This window comes from Saccopteryx leptura, chromosome 11 (genome assembly GCF_036850995.1).
Source record: "Saccopteryx leptura isolate mSacLep1 chromosome 11, mSacLep1_pri_phased_curated, whole genome shotgun sequence".
Lineage (NCBI taxonomy): Eukaryota > Metazoa > Chordata > Mammalia > Chiroptera > Emballonuridae > Saccopteryx > Saccopteryx leptura.
In genome coordinates, this window is record NC_089513.1 from 36,481,732 (window position 1) to 36,497,461 (window position 15,730).

The window sequence follows — 15,730 nt, forward strand, 5'->3', positions numbered from 1 at the left end:
TTAATGGGCAACTCAAAATGTTTAAGGGGAAGAGAAATTCAAGCATTTAGCACAAAAGTAAAAAAGCAAACATGTAGGAACAATGCAATTAACCTAATGAACCAGATTCAGTTGGTAAAACTTGTACTTTCAACTCTGTGTCTGGACCCAAATGGAAAGAAATGTTCAGGACATCCGGCACTAGGGGAGAATAAGAAAGTGGCATGTAGTGTGAGAACAAGAGAAGCTGAGGCGTGAGGCAGTAGTGCTCTGATAGAAAGTATGCCAGGTAAACAGTATATCTCTCTCTCTGCCTTCCTTTCACTGTATGGAGAACGTAGGTGTGCGTACTGCGCTTTTCCATCTTTTTGAATTTCCTTGTGCTTTTAAATATACCGGAAATGTCCTTGTTTGTACTTTCTTCCTTTCTCCTTTTAAAAATTATCCAAAACTCACGTCCATAAAAGTTTCCATATCCGTTGTAGCTACGTGGATGAATGACATTCATGAATGAATGACAAATCTCAATAGCAGTTACTGTCTGTACAACCCATTTGAAAGTGATGGTATTTTACTTTTAATATTCCCTAAGGGCATAACCTGTGACGGCTTGTGACTGTCATTTATAGGTGATGGGTGCCTAATAAGTATCTATTTAAAATTTTTAATGCATAATTTTCTAATGAAAACTCAAAACTAAAAATGTATTTTTACATTCGATGTTCTAGGCGGAAGAACATGTACCGGGACACTGGGAATTATACTTGAGGACGTGAATGATAACGGCCCGTTAATCCTGAGACAGACAGCGATAATCTGCAAACCCGTCATGTCCTCCGCGGTGATTGTTGCTTCCGATCCTGATGACCCTATAAATGGCCCACCCTTTGCTTTCAGTTTGGACAGTGATTCTGATTCAGAAGTACAGAGAATGTGGAGACTGGCGAGACTTAATGGTATGTATTTCTAAATATGATTTTGTCCTTTTCAACATCAGGACGTCTAAAATACTTTTTAAATGAAATTTCTTGAGGTGACATATTAAGTTTCAGGTGCACAACTCAAGTCTGATCTCCTTCCATCATAATATATTTGACACCCTTTACCCTGCTTATCCCCCCACCCTGAAATACTTTTCTTGATGAAAGAGAAGAATAATTCACTATGTGAGAACCACCAATGAGAAAAGGCAATTTCTCAGATTTGGTGTGGTAAGAAGTGGATCTCTCTAGTATTTATCTCTCATCTGTTTTGTGCCATGATTGCCTTAGGAGCTAACGTGAATTCTTGTTTATTCTTGCTCCACATACACACACCCTTTGAGTGGGTCTAATATAATCACTTCCTGACTTGTGTACCTCCCACCTCCGCAGATTCTGTACATGCTAATGGTTCCACATACATCACAGGTCTGTTCTCCAGGAGGCAAGTCTGAGACAGAGTTTTTCAGGCAGAACATTTATTAAGAAATTTGCTTGGCATCAATGGCTGTGACAGGAAGGGAGACAGGATTGGGCAAACAGAGAAATCAAGCTGCAACTCAGGCCAATGGACAGTCTCAGCTGACCCTATGGGGAGTCTGAGCTGACTGGCTTTTCAAAGTGGCCCCAAGTAGAGTTTCTACTTTCTCCTTGCTCAGTCAGTGGGTTGGGCTACCCTGAAAGGCATGACCTTTAGCGGGAAGACACAGTCTCTGAAGGTACTGATTGTCCCCCAAGCAGCTAGGACAGGGAGTCCCTCATGGCAGGGTATCTGCATGTGTGTCACACACAGTGTCCACTGTGTATCTCTCCTCTCTCTGCTGCATTAACTCCTGACCATTTCTTGTCTATGTTTTCTACTTGGGATTCTCCCCCAACTTGACTCCTTTATTACTTCTGACTTTAGGGTGGCATGAATAGGCAATGTAAAGGGGCCGCTCTCCATGCCACCATGACATCACTCCATGCCCCAGTTCTTAATGCATCAGCACATTCTTCATCGCCGGACTACACTGCCCACAGGCCACGAGGCCCAGTCTCCCAGCGCTCTGGCTTTCATAACTCTAGGTCCCTCAGGCTGAATGGGATCTGTCTTTAAAGTGTTCTGGAATGGTTTTCAACCCCATGCTTTCAATGACTATTCTTCAATTTCCCCGTTGGGCAAATAAGAAAATTAAGGTCTTGAAAAAAGGAAAAGGGAAAACAGAATGAAGTAATAGATGAATCATGTATTTAAAAAAAAGTACACTGAATGGTCATATTAAAAATTATAAAATGCTGATAAAAACCAGTCTCTTAACAAGTTTATTCAGATAGGAAAAATTTTTTCAAGGAGAGATAAATATTTTATTACAAAAATCAAATGACCTTTTTTGAGAGACAGCAGAGATAACCTTTTATACACAATATGTTTGCAATGGCTGTAGATAGACCTACTCAGTCCATTCTCATTACAATCTTGTAAGTAGCAGTAGTGCCACCCCATTAGGAACATCCATCTGTAGGGAAATGTGATGACTATCCTATCACTCAATGTTTATGCTCAGAAGAAATCAATGACGTTCTATAACACTTAGTTTTATTTTCTTGCAGATACAGCAGCACGACTTTACTATCAAAATGACCCTGCGTTTGGACCATATACAGTACCTATCAAAGTTACAGATAAATATGGCCTGTCACAAGTCACTCCAGTAAACGTTATTGTGTGTAACTGTGTTACGGAAAATGATTGCACACTTCGCGTAGATCCTAGGATTGGCAGCGGAGAGATGAGACTCGGGAAGTGGGCCATCCTCGCAATATTGTTGGGCATAGCCTTGCTGTTTTGTGAGTCCCTTCATTCACTCAAATAATAGCCTTTAAAATAACTTTCAAGACACATTCTTAGATCAGCACTTCTATCTATAGCTATTCATTTGTACATAGCTGTATTCCTATTTAACACACCAATTCAATTTATATATTGAAAATGCATTTATTTATAGTTCTACCTTTTGCTCAGCATAAACAAAATTTAACACAAATACAGCAGTTAGCATGTCTTTGTTGCATATCTGGTTCGGGCAGACTTTTCTATTATATGCTACTTTAACACAAGCCAACGTATATGCATTTTCCAGAAAGCTGCCTTTGTATTAGTCATCTTGAATTTGTAAATTTGCATTGTTTTATGGTAAATGCAAGTAATTTCCCTCCTCCTACAGGTATCCTATTTACCTTAGTCTGTGGGGTTACTGGGGCAGCCAAAAAGCCCGACGCATTTCCTGACGATTTAGCCCAGCAGAACCTCATTGTGTCCAACACTGAAGCCCCTGGGGATGACAAAGTGGTAAGTAGTTTGTCTTTTCTTTAAATGTTTATTTTTATTGATTTTAGAGAGAGAGGAGGGGAGAGTGAGAGACAGAGATGGGAACATTGATCTGTTCCTGTACATGCCCTGACCAGGGATCGAACTGGCAACCTCTGCTTTGAGACGATGCTCCAGCCAACCAAGCTATCTGCCAGGGCAGTAGTTTGTCTTTTAAAAATAAATGCAGAGGAGAAATTGGCCTTGCCAACTATAATTACCTTTCTTGAACAAACTTCTTTTGAAATCAGGAAACTTACTATATAAATAAAATGTTACCAGTCTCATGGATCATTTAAAAATAGCATTGATTCCCTGTGGCAATAGATGGCATTTCAATTTAGCCATATAGTGTTACTTAATAGTAAAAATCTTTTAGCATGTCAGTATTATTTTCCACTTCAAAGGTTTCAACTTCAGAACCAGTTTTTTATATATTGAAACTGTTGTTTGTGTTATAAAAATGTTTCATTTACTATTCACAGATCATTAGCATAATTGCTTAATTTTTTTTTTCTAGCAACAACAATTAAATGACTATAAGCTTTGATCAGCATGAGAAGAACTTAAATGGAGTCTTTCTGATTCTAATTTGGGTTAAAAAGGAGCCTTAGGTCAAATACATGAAACAGTAATGTCAGCAAGTAACTTATAGCCCCAAGTTTGATTGCTAGCCTAATATGTCAATGAAGAAGGAGTAGATTCTCTATAAAAATATGATTGATGGTTACAATAGGCTAGATTTAGAAAACAAAAGAATGTGACATCTTGGAAGGTTTGGGAAAAAATAAAACTTTGAGTTCTCTATAACTACATAAGGTAGAAAGTTAGTGGCCAAAGCTCCAGTATTCTTATTTTCCCTGCTGATGTATTTTTATTATTTTTATTTATTTAGATTGTAGAGATTCATTGTTGCAGCTAAGATTTTTATGGCAACTTTATTTCTATGGTTCTTGTTTTAGTTGAAGGGGAACTAGATAAGACACTGAATGAAACCGATCGTTATTGCTGTTTCTGCCCTCGTCAGGTGGATGGAATGCATTTACACTAAGCAGGGTGACTGTATGTGAGACAGTCGAAATGGAATCCCGATTTTGAGGTGTGGGATGCTGGGAGGTTTTAATACATGAAGTTGTACAATATTTAAGAAGTTTTGAAAGACACAATGTACGTTAAGCTTTCTGATTTGTCTCAAGGTACAGACCATTTTATAGCTGCTATTTGCTTCTTGTATTGGACACTACATCATAAAGATGAGGTTATAATAGGTACTCAGGATTGCCAAGCAAGATTTAATTCCTGCCTTCAAAGATCTTACCTTCTAGCTCAAAAATTCAGGACATTATCTGCATGGTTTTCTTTTTCTTCTCCTTCTCCTTCTCCTTCTTCTTCTTCGTTTGGCATGTGTGTGAGTCCGTGCGCGTGCACACACGTGTGTGTGTGTGAGTGTGTTCTCTGTATTTCCCTAATATGAAGCGTTTTGTTTCAGTATTCCTCAAATGGCTTCCCAACCCAGACTGTGGGCAGTTCGGGCCAGGTAGTGTGTGGCACCGTGGGATCAGGAGTGAAAACTGGAGGGCAGGAGACCATTGAAATGGTGACAGGAGGACACCAGACCTTGGATTCCTGCCAGGGCGCTGGACATCATCACACTCTGGAGTCATGTAAGGGAGGTGGACAGCACACCCTGGATCCCTGTCAGGGAGGACACGTGGAGGTGGACAACTGCAGATACACGTACTCAGAGTGGCGGAATTTCACTCAGCCCCGTCTTTGTGAAGTGAGTTTCCCTAAGTGCCTTACAACTCTATTTTAATTTCTGTCCAACTTTCTAAATGACTTTTGGTTTTCATTATTAGTCTACTAATTGAAAAGCTGTTTTCCTTCATTTTAATTTAGTTACTATGTTCAGATGTGAAGTGGATCTTTCTCTCACATGTTGGTTGATTTTTAGTTCTTAGTAAAGTAATGTGAGATATTAAAATAATTTTTTCTCATGAGTTTGTGTCAATATTTCCCACCTGACAGGTCATATCTTAGCAAGCCACAGTGTCACACTAGACAATTCCAGCCTGCACAGTCACTATGCCCATGTAGAAAGATCTGACCCCACTTCAATTTGGGATCAGTTTAAGGGATGTGTTTCACCTAACCATATTTTCGAAAGGAAAAGTTACTTTAAAGTGAACACTTGTGTATTTGTGTCACGTGTGTGGCTCTTAGAAACATGCTATATAGTGAATTTATAGTGTGATTTATGAAACAGACCAATCATGTGCATTTTTTATATGTAGGAACCCATTAGAGGACACACTCTGATTAAAAATTAAACAATCAAAGGTAAATCAAAGCCTTTATTTTTATGTTCATAAGTTTTGGTGTTTAAAATAATAATAATAAAATATGTTGTGTTTTCCCCATGACAGAGGGTGCAGCTGTGTGATCAGGATGACAGCCCTGGACATGCTCAAGACTACGTCCTTACGTACAACTATGAAGGAAAAGGGTCCATGGCCGGCTCTGTAGGCTGTTGCAGTGAACGACCAGAAGAAGATGGACTTGAATTTTTGGATCACTTGGAACCCAAATTTAGGACACTAGCAGAAGCATGTGTAAGGCGATGACTGTGTATTAATAAGTCTACAAAAGCCAGTGGCTTTATCACCTTTTCTTTTCTTTTTTTTTTTTATAAAAAGCCAGATTTTTTTTTTTTAATAGAAAACATTATGTTTGGGACTACCCCTTTGTTTTGTTGGGATGTCTTTAGGGAAATGCACACTTACTAAGTAATGCTGTAAATAAGTACACAATTTTCCCAATTTTTAATAGAGTTTTCAAGTTTTTATCTTCTGCCCAAGGAGACCTAAAGAAATAGAAATATTAAGGGAGTCTGCATTATTGTTTACATTTGTGTATAACGACAACTGCCAATTTATAGTGCAATAAGGTAAAACTAATTTAAGTCTTTATCACAGACTACTTAAAGTATAACCTAATAGAAAATTATAGAGACCTTGCTTTAAGGTGATCTCCAATTATCTAGAAAATTAATTTTTTGTGTGGTGCTTGAAGACTTGTTCTCCTAAACATTCTTAATAATATTGTTTTATTCTTATAACGAGATCTCTGTTTATAATACAAAGGGAGATTCCCAACCAGGCACTAACTATCATAACAATTCCATTTTGGTGGAAGTGAATTTCTAGGTTGTATTCTATATGAAATCTACATTTCCTCTGTTACCCACCTTGTCAGCAAAATTTAAGCTAAAAAAATGCTTTAAGAATGTATTTTTATTCCTGCAAGGTTTTGGTCTCCCTCTCTTTCTCGTTCTCCTCATTCTTCCTCCTCCCCCTTTGTTCTCCCTCTCCTTCTCTCCTTTCCACTTTTCTCTCCCCTCACCCTTTTCTCTCCTCTTTGTTTTTTTTTTTCAAATTTTTACTTGGGTTGAAAAATCTAAATATTTTATAAGCCTTCCCTTTCTTTTCTCTTATAAACTGGGTTATTCTGTCTTTCTTTTATGTAAGGGCATGCATTCTTGGTTTTCTTTAAAATCAATGTAATGTTGACTTTATTGTTTCAAATATCTTGGTGATTGCTTCATTAACTCTTTAACAAAGAACCTTTACTTTTGCAATTGTAGAAATGTGTGATCTTTTATTAGTTGCAACTTTTTATGTTAACAAAAGAAATAATGTAAATAAAATTGGGGTGTGGCTATTTAGTTTATACTGAGGTTTTAATGCAAAGATGCAGTTTATACATACAAAATAGTGATGGTTTTTAAAATAAGCTTTTTAATACAGGGATTGTGAAAGCTGTCTAGGAACAGCTATTTTATAACTTTTTAGATGACATGGCTAGTCATACCAATGTGTTTGTAAAGTTATTTTTTTAATGTTTTAAGATTACAGTTTTTAACAATGTAGAGTAAACTAAATTTTGAAACAAGATAAAATTAAACTTAATAGTCAACCAAATTCCAATGAATTTGCTATATATGCTAACTATATGGGTATTTTAAATGTATTTCTAATATTTATAATTATTATTAATATACCTTTCTTGAATTCACAAGGTTGGCTTATAACAATTATTTTAAGTATTAACATTGGATAATTATTCAATAATCAATTTATCTTTTCAGTAGTTTCATTACTGATCAGTCAAATGTGCCATTTTTCAAGATTATTTTTAATAAATTATGTACTAAATTCTTATATATTGCTGGTGATGATAAAGTAAATCAAGTAGTTTTTAAAAATTGGAATGAGGTTGTTAATCATGTGTGTGATACAAACTTATGGGCTTTTATTTTCTTACATAGAGAAATGAGTCTCTTCTTTAGGCTCCTGTTCTATAATTTTTAGACTATTGAGCTTGCATTGGAGAGATAATTAATTGTTCCATTGTTATAATTATTTTGTTCTAAAGACTGTGACACTATAGGATATTGGTTAAGTTGCGTAATTTCTCTGTATCTGGCTTTATTTCATCATAAAATGGGGAAGAATAATAGAACTCCTTTCCTAGGGTAACTATAAGACATTTGAATAAAAAATGGGTTTTAAGCATGAAAGTCACACAGAATGATTCACCTAAAAGGTATTCCTAATAATATAAGTAATTTTAAATAAGTCATATGCACAACCTATTGCATATTAACAAAAATCAATCAAGAAAATAATGGAAAGGCTTTATTATTATTATTATTTTTAACTTTAGAATATTTGTTGATTATGTGTCTCATCCTCATGCTCCTTTGATAACTGGTTATTATATGTTCAATGGTTTCAGAATATACATTACAAAGATTGCTGAAGCATCTGCAAAGGGTCACTTAGTTTGAAATACTTTGAAACTAATCAGATGGAAAGAAGCACCTCCACTTCCTAAAATGGGCACTAATTCTAAAGTCCTATAAAATTATATATATATATGCACATAAGATTCCTCCTGTCAAGCCCTTCCTGAGCTGTCTCCGAGCTGCCCTGCCAGAGAGATGGCTTGCCTCAGAGGCAAGCATTTCCTTGCCTGGCAGTTTAAGTCCCTTTGGCAGTCACCAGTGCAACCCTAAGTGCAGAGACTCCTGAGAGAGTGCGTCGATGCAGACGCTCTGCTCCATGCTTACTAGCCCTGGGATTTCAGAAGTCACTTAAACTTTGAGTCTCATTCCCTCACTTGTATGATCTGGATGGGGGACGTGGAGGGGTCTACTTTATAGTTAATTCATGAAAAGAGTTGGCACGGACTTAGCCCTCTATATACGTTAGTGAGCTGGTGCTATTTTATGAGAAGAGGACGCTTCAGGTGGGAATAATCATAGCTCTAACCTCCACTTTGCTTTCCAGCAAACATCTCGCCAAGGCGTTGCCATTCATTTTTCTAGAAACTTGACCAGTATGTCACTGGGATCTTGGGATGTATGGGCCTTTGGGATCTTCCTGGCTCATAATAGTTTCCAGGTCTCATTCACATAACAAACATACAGAGAGGCTGCTGTTCTGCCATCATATTTTTAACCTGCTTGAATAAATGAAGCTCTTAGTGGTAACACGATATCTACGTAGATCTACAGTTTTTATTCAGTTCTGCCAGACCCATTATCCCCCTAGTACTTTAAACTTATGCAGAGACAAACATATTACCACATCAATCCAGGTTTTTTTGGGTTTTCTATATAAATAGTGTCTTCCAGCCCTGGCAGTTGACTTGGTAGAGAGAGCGTCTGCCCAGCGGGCAGATGTCCTGGGTTGGTCCCCGGTCAGGACATGCAGGAGAAGTGACCATCTTCTTCTCTTCCCCTCTTTCTCCTCCTTCTCTCTCTCTTCCACTCCTGCAGCCAGTGCCACGATTGACTCTAGCATTGGCCTCGGGCTCTGAGGATAGCTCGTTTGATTCAAACAACATCCCCAGATAGAGGTTGCCAGATAGATCTTGGTTGGGGTACATGTGGGAGTCTGCCCCCCTATCTCCCCTCTTCTCACCTTAAAAAAAGGAACAAAAAGTGTCTTTCTAATTACATAGACTTAAAACAGAATCCTCAATTCTTTTTTTTCTTTTTCATAGCACATCTGATTTGTTGCCCCAAACTGCCCAACTTTCTCAGAATTTTAAACACAATTTCATTCTTTCATGAATTTATTTTGCATACTTTCACTTAATGCCTTCTCCAGTACAGCCATGCAAGGCCTTCCTAGTACAGACTGTGCTGGTATGAGAAGGCACAAGGTGAACCAGCACTGCATGCACCCACACACTAGTATGGGACAAGACACAGTATAGCTTTTTTTTTTTAATTCTTTTTTTTTAAGTTTTTATTTATTCATTTTAGAGAGGAGAGGGAGAGAGAGAGAGAGAGAGAGAGAGAGAGAGAGAGAGAGGAGAGACAGAGAGAGAGAAGAGGGGAAGGAGCTGGAAGCATCAACTCCCACATGTGCCTTGACCAGGCAAGCCCAGGGTTTCGAACCGGTGACCTCAGCATTTCCAGGTCGACGCTTTATCCACTGCACCACCGCAGGTCAGGCAACACAGTATAGCTTTGAGTGGATGTGCATATGCAATGGGCTAGTGCCTGTAAAATACATCACGTGATAACCTGACACATGGTAATAGCTCATAAAAAATTCCAGGTAATGGGAGAAAACTGGACTATTCTAGTGCATGCACTTGTTCTTGTGGTATTCTCAAACCAACTGTTTATGACCAGGAGGAGCACCCTACTTTTACTGGACTCTACACCTCTCCATGTTTCTCCAGCCAGTATTCTGGTTCAAACCCACAGCATCATTCAGCTGCAACGGTGTTTGTGCCTCTAATCTCTTTCCTCCTTCCAACTACCATCAAAGAACAGATAACCATCATGACGTTTTCCTGCCTAAGGTCCTTCTATGGTTTTATAGAAAATAAATATGAGATGCAAAATTCTATTTAAATACTACCTCCCTGTACCCCACACATACCTTCTCTGCGCCATGTTCATGATCAGCCTTCATTTTCAATATCTTTACTTACTCACTAGTTACTCACTTTTTCCTTTAGGAAAATATGATGTTTTGAAGATCTAGTTCAGATGCCATCTCTAAGCATAGACATTTATGTGTCTAAAGCACATTGCTTGCTGTTCAGTTTTCACTTAGAGGTTTATATGTTTGTTTGTGTATGTGTCTGTATATGAGTGCACTTGTGTGTCTGTGTTTCTTTTCATCTGGTAACTTTTCTGAAGACAAAGAAAGGTGTTACATATTTGCATGCCAATAGAATGCTGATCAGTACATTTTGATGAGTCACATTGTATTGACCAGGTCACAAGAAAAAAGGTAAAATAAATTGTTTTCTGATTCTTAGCATATTATGTTACTTTCCCTTCACATGAATTTTCCATTATAGATAGACATAATGAATGTTTTATTCTGCATTGAATTATTTATTTCAACACAGAGATATTGAATGCATAGACATCAAACATTTGTATACAACTTAGTGCAAGAAAGTAAGATGGTGAAGCTTTGGAATCCTGAATATTCCTCATTCCTGAGTCCTAACATAATAACTAAAGAAAAGGGGCAACTTTTCCCTTGAGGTGGTGAGGGTGACAGGTCATGTCTGGATCTTGTGAGTCACTCCTTACCTCCAATAATTGCATGACCTTCTTGTAATCAGTTGTACCATATTGAAATGTGAGCCCCAAAGGGTCTTGACCATCTTTACTGCTGTGTGCTCAGCACACAGAACAGTAGACTCTTAGTATGTTTGTTATGTAAATAGGTGAATGAATTAACCTACTTATTAGGTACTTGGTCAAAAATAATCTGCAACTTTGTCTAAAGAACCATTTTTTTTTTAACGTGAAACTCATTGACCAATGTGAAAATTGTATTCTTGACAGTTTCATTGTCAGCAATTTCCAATATTGTAGTAAAAATAACTTTTGCTAAAGGACCACTTACTCATCGCCTGTGATAAAACAACTAAAAGTCACTAATGTTTTAGGGATTCAAGAAATAATTCTTAAGGATTTGTTGAAGCCATGTTCATTATTAAATGTTGAAAGTTAGGTCTTGACCCAGCAGTCTCTTGAGAAACCAGAAGACAAGGAAGGTGGTGCCGATCTAAAACTTCCTCTGAGTTAGACTGGGAGAACATTCTATAACAGAGAACACGCTGCTCGTGTGCTTGGAGAGAGAAGGAGACCTTCAGACGAAGACCAGAGGAAAGGAAAAAAAACATGCAGGAGTGAGCCTGGGAAGTATTGACTATATTGTACTGTGAACTGATCATTTTGCCTGGGAGATAACACATAAAAAGTGAAGCCCTATTCCCTGTTTTCAGCCAACTTGTAGCAAACAGACCTATCCCAGTAAATGGAGGGCAAGGCTTAGGAAACGCAAGACAATTATACTTCTGGGTTTTTTGTTTTGTTTTATTTTTGTATGATTTTATGTTTTATTCAACCCTCCCACCCCCAGGTCTGGGTCTGTCTGAAGACTGAATTAGTTGGTAATACCCTGTCTTTTCAGAATACAACTCTGAAATGCAGTCTATCTCCTTTCCCTGAGAGTCACCAGCAGGACTGAGCCCACTGCATTAAGGACACTATCTGTTGACTTTTATATTTTCCCAGTCTCACTTTTCCTATTCTGAGTCTGCCTCCAGGATTATCTCCCAATAGATAACTTCTCTCACATCCATATTTCAGGCTCTGCTGTTAAGGAAACCAAAGTGTGACAGGTACAAGGAAGAAATGACCTGAAAAAGAGTTGCCTCTCTCTTTGTTTCCTCATCAGTTGGCCTTGCCTGTTTTTGGCTCTCAGTAACCATGACTTGTTCACAACTATTCCCAGAAAACTCACTTTCTCATCATTAGTAATGACTTCTTCATATCCAATGCAATGGTCAGTTTTTAGCCCTAATCTTTCTTGAGTTTTCAAAAGCCTATGCCCCAATTAATTACTTCTGTCACGTTGACAAACCATCTTCTCTTGGTTTATGAAACACCGTGTTCATAGAGTGTTCCTCCTTACTCATTGGTCACTCTTTTTTAGTCCAGGAGAAGCTGGTTCTTTTCTCCCTCCTGACTCCTGGGATACCTCAGGGATCTATCTTCACTTATTTTATAGATTTTCTCTTTTAGTCTCAAAGTTAAAAAAAAAATGTCAATTTGGATATATAATAGACATTTTAAACTTTATTTGCCAAATAAAAACCCTTGATGTCTTAAGCCAAATGTGTTCCTTTCCCGATATTCCTCATTCATTCAACCATTCATTCACTCTGTTGACACTGATGCTCAGTCCAACGGCCTTGGTAGCATCCTGGGTCTCCTCCTTTTCTCACATCCTCTCTTCAATACATCAACCCATCCTGTGAGGTCTTACTTCAAGTTATATTACAAATACAAATTTAATCACTACATTTACAGGATAAGCCACCATCACCTTTGACTTTCATCTGCCAGTATTGCCTTCTACAATCTGTTTTTCGTTGTAGTGATTTATAAAATACATAAATTGCTCCCTCCTCAAAGTCCTTCAATGGCTTCTTATGAACAGATGGAATTAAAATAGAAACTAAACACTTTAATAAAGTCTATGAGATTTAGAAAAGTTTTGTGTATGTTGTTTTTTTACTACTTCATGTGTCAACACCCCTCACTAGAAAAGTTTTGTGTATGTTGTTTTTTTACTACTTCATGTGTCAACACCGCTTACTCCACTCCAGCATCCCTTGGCTCCTCTCTGTTCTCCGAACAACCAAGCTGGTTCTGACTTCCAGGACATTTACACTTGCTGTTCTCGAGGCTGGAATGCTTTTCCTCCAGATCACTGGTTCCCTCTGTCATTCAGGTCCCCAACCAAAGTTCACATCTCAGGAAATCTTTCCAACATAGCTTCCATAAAATACCAACTTCTCAGGTTATTTAAACTAGCTTAGGTGTCAGTACTGTTTGGTCTTTCTAAAAGAGGTATGAAAGGAGACGCGTGGCTTCAGGAATCATAGTCCATCATATGCGATCTAAAAATATTTGTATTGCCCCAGTTGAGAGCATGGGATAGAAAGGCAAAAAATAGGTAAAGCATGAGGTAAAGGAAAAGATTCAAAAATTAAAAAAAAACCTTTTACCATCAGGGAGAGACAGACAGAACAATCTCAAAGAGAAGTAGGGTTTTGTTTCAACACTGACACAAACTCCTGATTAATAAGACATTGCATTGCAGCACTTTGTATGATAATAATGGAGGCACCTCTCTTTGTCTCATGTTTACTGTACCATGATGCTAAAAGCCTTATGAGACAATTTTAGTTATCCAAATGGGAAAAGAGTACCAAGATAATAGGGGATTTTTTTCTTTTTCCCAGTGGCTGTGGACAGCAAAGTAAATGGTAAGAACTGTGTCTATTGTTAATCAGAGGAAAATCTGAATTACACAGATGGTTTACCTGGAAACCATTTAAAACCTAAGCCCAAGAGTTAAAATATTTTTCTTGAAATGGGAAAACTGAACCAATGGAAGCTTGTTAGCCATGAATATTTCCCCAAGGACAAGAAACATCTAGACTTAACTGAGTACGTGGGAGAAATTCTTTGATATACACCACCACTGGAATTTATTTAATCAAGTGAGATAATTTGAAAGTAAGAATAAAAGAGTCCAGATAAAAACAGGCAATAACAGGCCAGAAAGTACTGCATATTTTAGCACACCCAGCATGTAAGGACCTGAGGAAATACACAGAGGTAGCCTGGAGCTTTTCTTGTTAAAGTACCCATTGGACAGATTATATAGATGCTATAATGAGGGCTAAAAATGAGAAATGAAGATGTTGCTTCTAACTCAAAATGAAACACACACAAAAAAATTAAGAATCTGCATCTTAGGGAAATGCTGAGGTCCAAATTCCTCCAAAATTAGTCTCATAATTTTATGGGTTTTGTATCTGTTATATTTCATTGTGAGTAAAGAGCCTCCTACAAGAAATTGAAGAGAAGAATAAGTTAGAGGCCCTTGTTCAAACTTGGAGAAAAACCTGGCATATTCTGGCGAATTGCCATAGTACAGTATTTCCTTCTTCTGGGAGAGCCTGTTGGAGAAAGGCTCAGCCCATTTATTTTCAGGTAATAACTTTATATTATAATAAGGGAACGTGGCAGAAAATAAGATGTCCTTTGACTTATATTATGTCATTAGAACTTGTGTATGCTTATTACTTTCCATATCATTCTGGAGAAAGAAAACCTGACTTTTAGTGTATAAAATGAAAAAGGAAAAGTTGAGATTGGGTAACATCAGTGCCAATTATCCTGGAATTAGTACAGAAAAACAGGTCACCGTCAAGGAGAAAAGATGCCATTACCATAGCCATGGTGCTTCCCTTTTCCAACTTCTTTTTGTCCACCCATTCTAGGAGGAGAGGAGTATGAGGAGGCAGTGGTTTCCAGCCTCAGCTAGACTTTTGGAAGAAACAGTATGTCAGTTGAAATCAGATAATTTGTTGTTAGTATAGCAGCTTAATATCATCTTGAGCAGGAAATAAGCATTCTGGTACATGCCTATGTGCCTACTAAGAATATTATTAGCATTTCATTTTATTTATTTATTTTATTTCATTTTTTTATTTTTTATTTTTTTGTATTTTTCTGAAGCTGGAAACGGGGAGGCAGTCAGACAGACTCCCGCATGCGCCCGACCGGGATCCACCGGCACGCCCACCAGGGGGCGATGCTCTGCCCATCGGGTGTTGCTCTGTCGCGACCAGAGCCACTCTAGCGCCTGAGACAGAGGCCAAGGAGCCATCCCCAGCGCCCCGGCCATCTTTTTGCTCCAATGGAGCTTCGGCTGCGGGAGGGGAAGAGAGAGACAGAGAGGAAGGAGAGGAGGAGGGGTGGAGAAGCAGATGGGCGCTTCTCCTGTGTGCCCTGGCCGGAATCGAACCTGGGACTTCTGCACGCCAGGCCGACGCTCTACCACTGAGCCAACTGGCCAGGGCTAGCATTTACTTTTTTTTTTTTTTTTTTTTTTGTATTTTTCCGAAGCTGGAAACGCGGGGAGAGACAGTCAGACAAACTCCCGCATGCGCCCGACCGGGATCCACAGGGCACGCCCACCAGGGGCGACGCTCTGCCCACCAGGGGGTGATGCTCTGCCGCGACCAGAGCCACTCTAGCGCCTGGGGCAGAGGCCAAGGAGCCATCCCCAGTGCCTGGGCCATCCTCGCTCCAATGGAGCCCTGGCTGCGGGAGGGGAAGAGAGAGACAGAGAGGAAGGGGGGGGGGTGGAGAAGCAAATGGGCGCTTCTCCTATGTGCCCTGGCCGGGAATCAAACCCAGGTCCCCCACACGCCAGGCCGACGCTCTACCACTGAGCCAACCGGCCAGGGCTAGCATTTCATTTTTTTAATGTTCAGGTGGGACCTGTGTATT

At 38.8% G+C, this 15,730-nt stretch overlaps 1 protein-coding gene across 2 annotated transcripts in view; it reads left to right on the forward strand.

Moving 5' to 3' along the window:
- The window catches only part of DSC2 (desmocollin 2), a 31,551-nt gene extending 24,513 nt beyond the window's left edge, over positions 1–7,038 (forward strand). The window contains exons 12-17 of one of the 2 annotated variants that reach the window (XM_066353569.1): positions 708–935; positions 2,553–2,789; positions 3,167–3,291; positions 4,799–5,089; positions 5,604–5,649; positions 5,736–5,871. In XM_066353569.1, coding sequence (XP_066209666.1) covers positions 708–935; positions 2,553–2,789; positions 3,167–3,291; positions 4,799–5,089; positions 5,604–5,639 — 917 coding nt within the window. In that variant the 3' untranslated portion in view covers positions 5,640–5,649; positions 5,736–5,871. Of the gene's footprint in view, positions 1–707; positions 936–2,552; positions 2,790–3,166; positions 3,292–4,798; positions 5,090–5,603; positions 5,650–5,735 lie in introns of both variants that reach the window. The other variant, XM_066353568.1, reaches the window with a different exon arrangement.
- Positions 7,039–15,730: the final 8,692 nt, after the last annotated feature.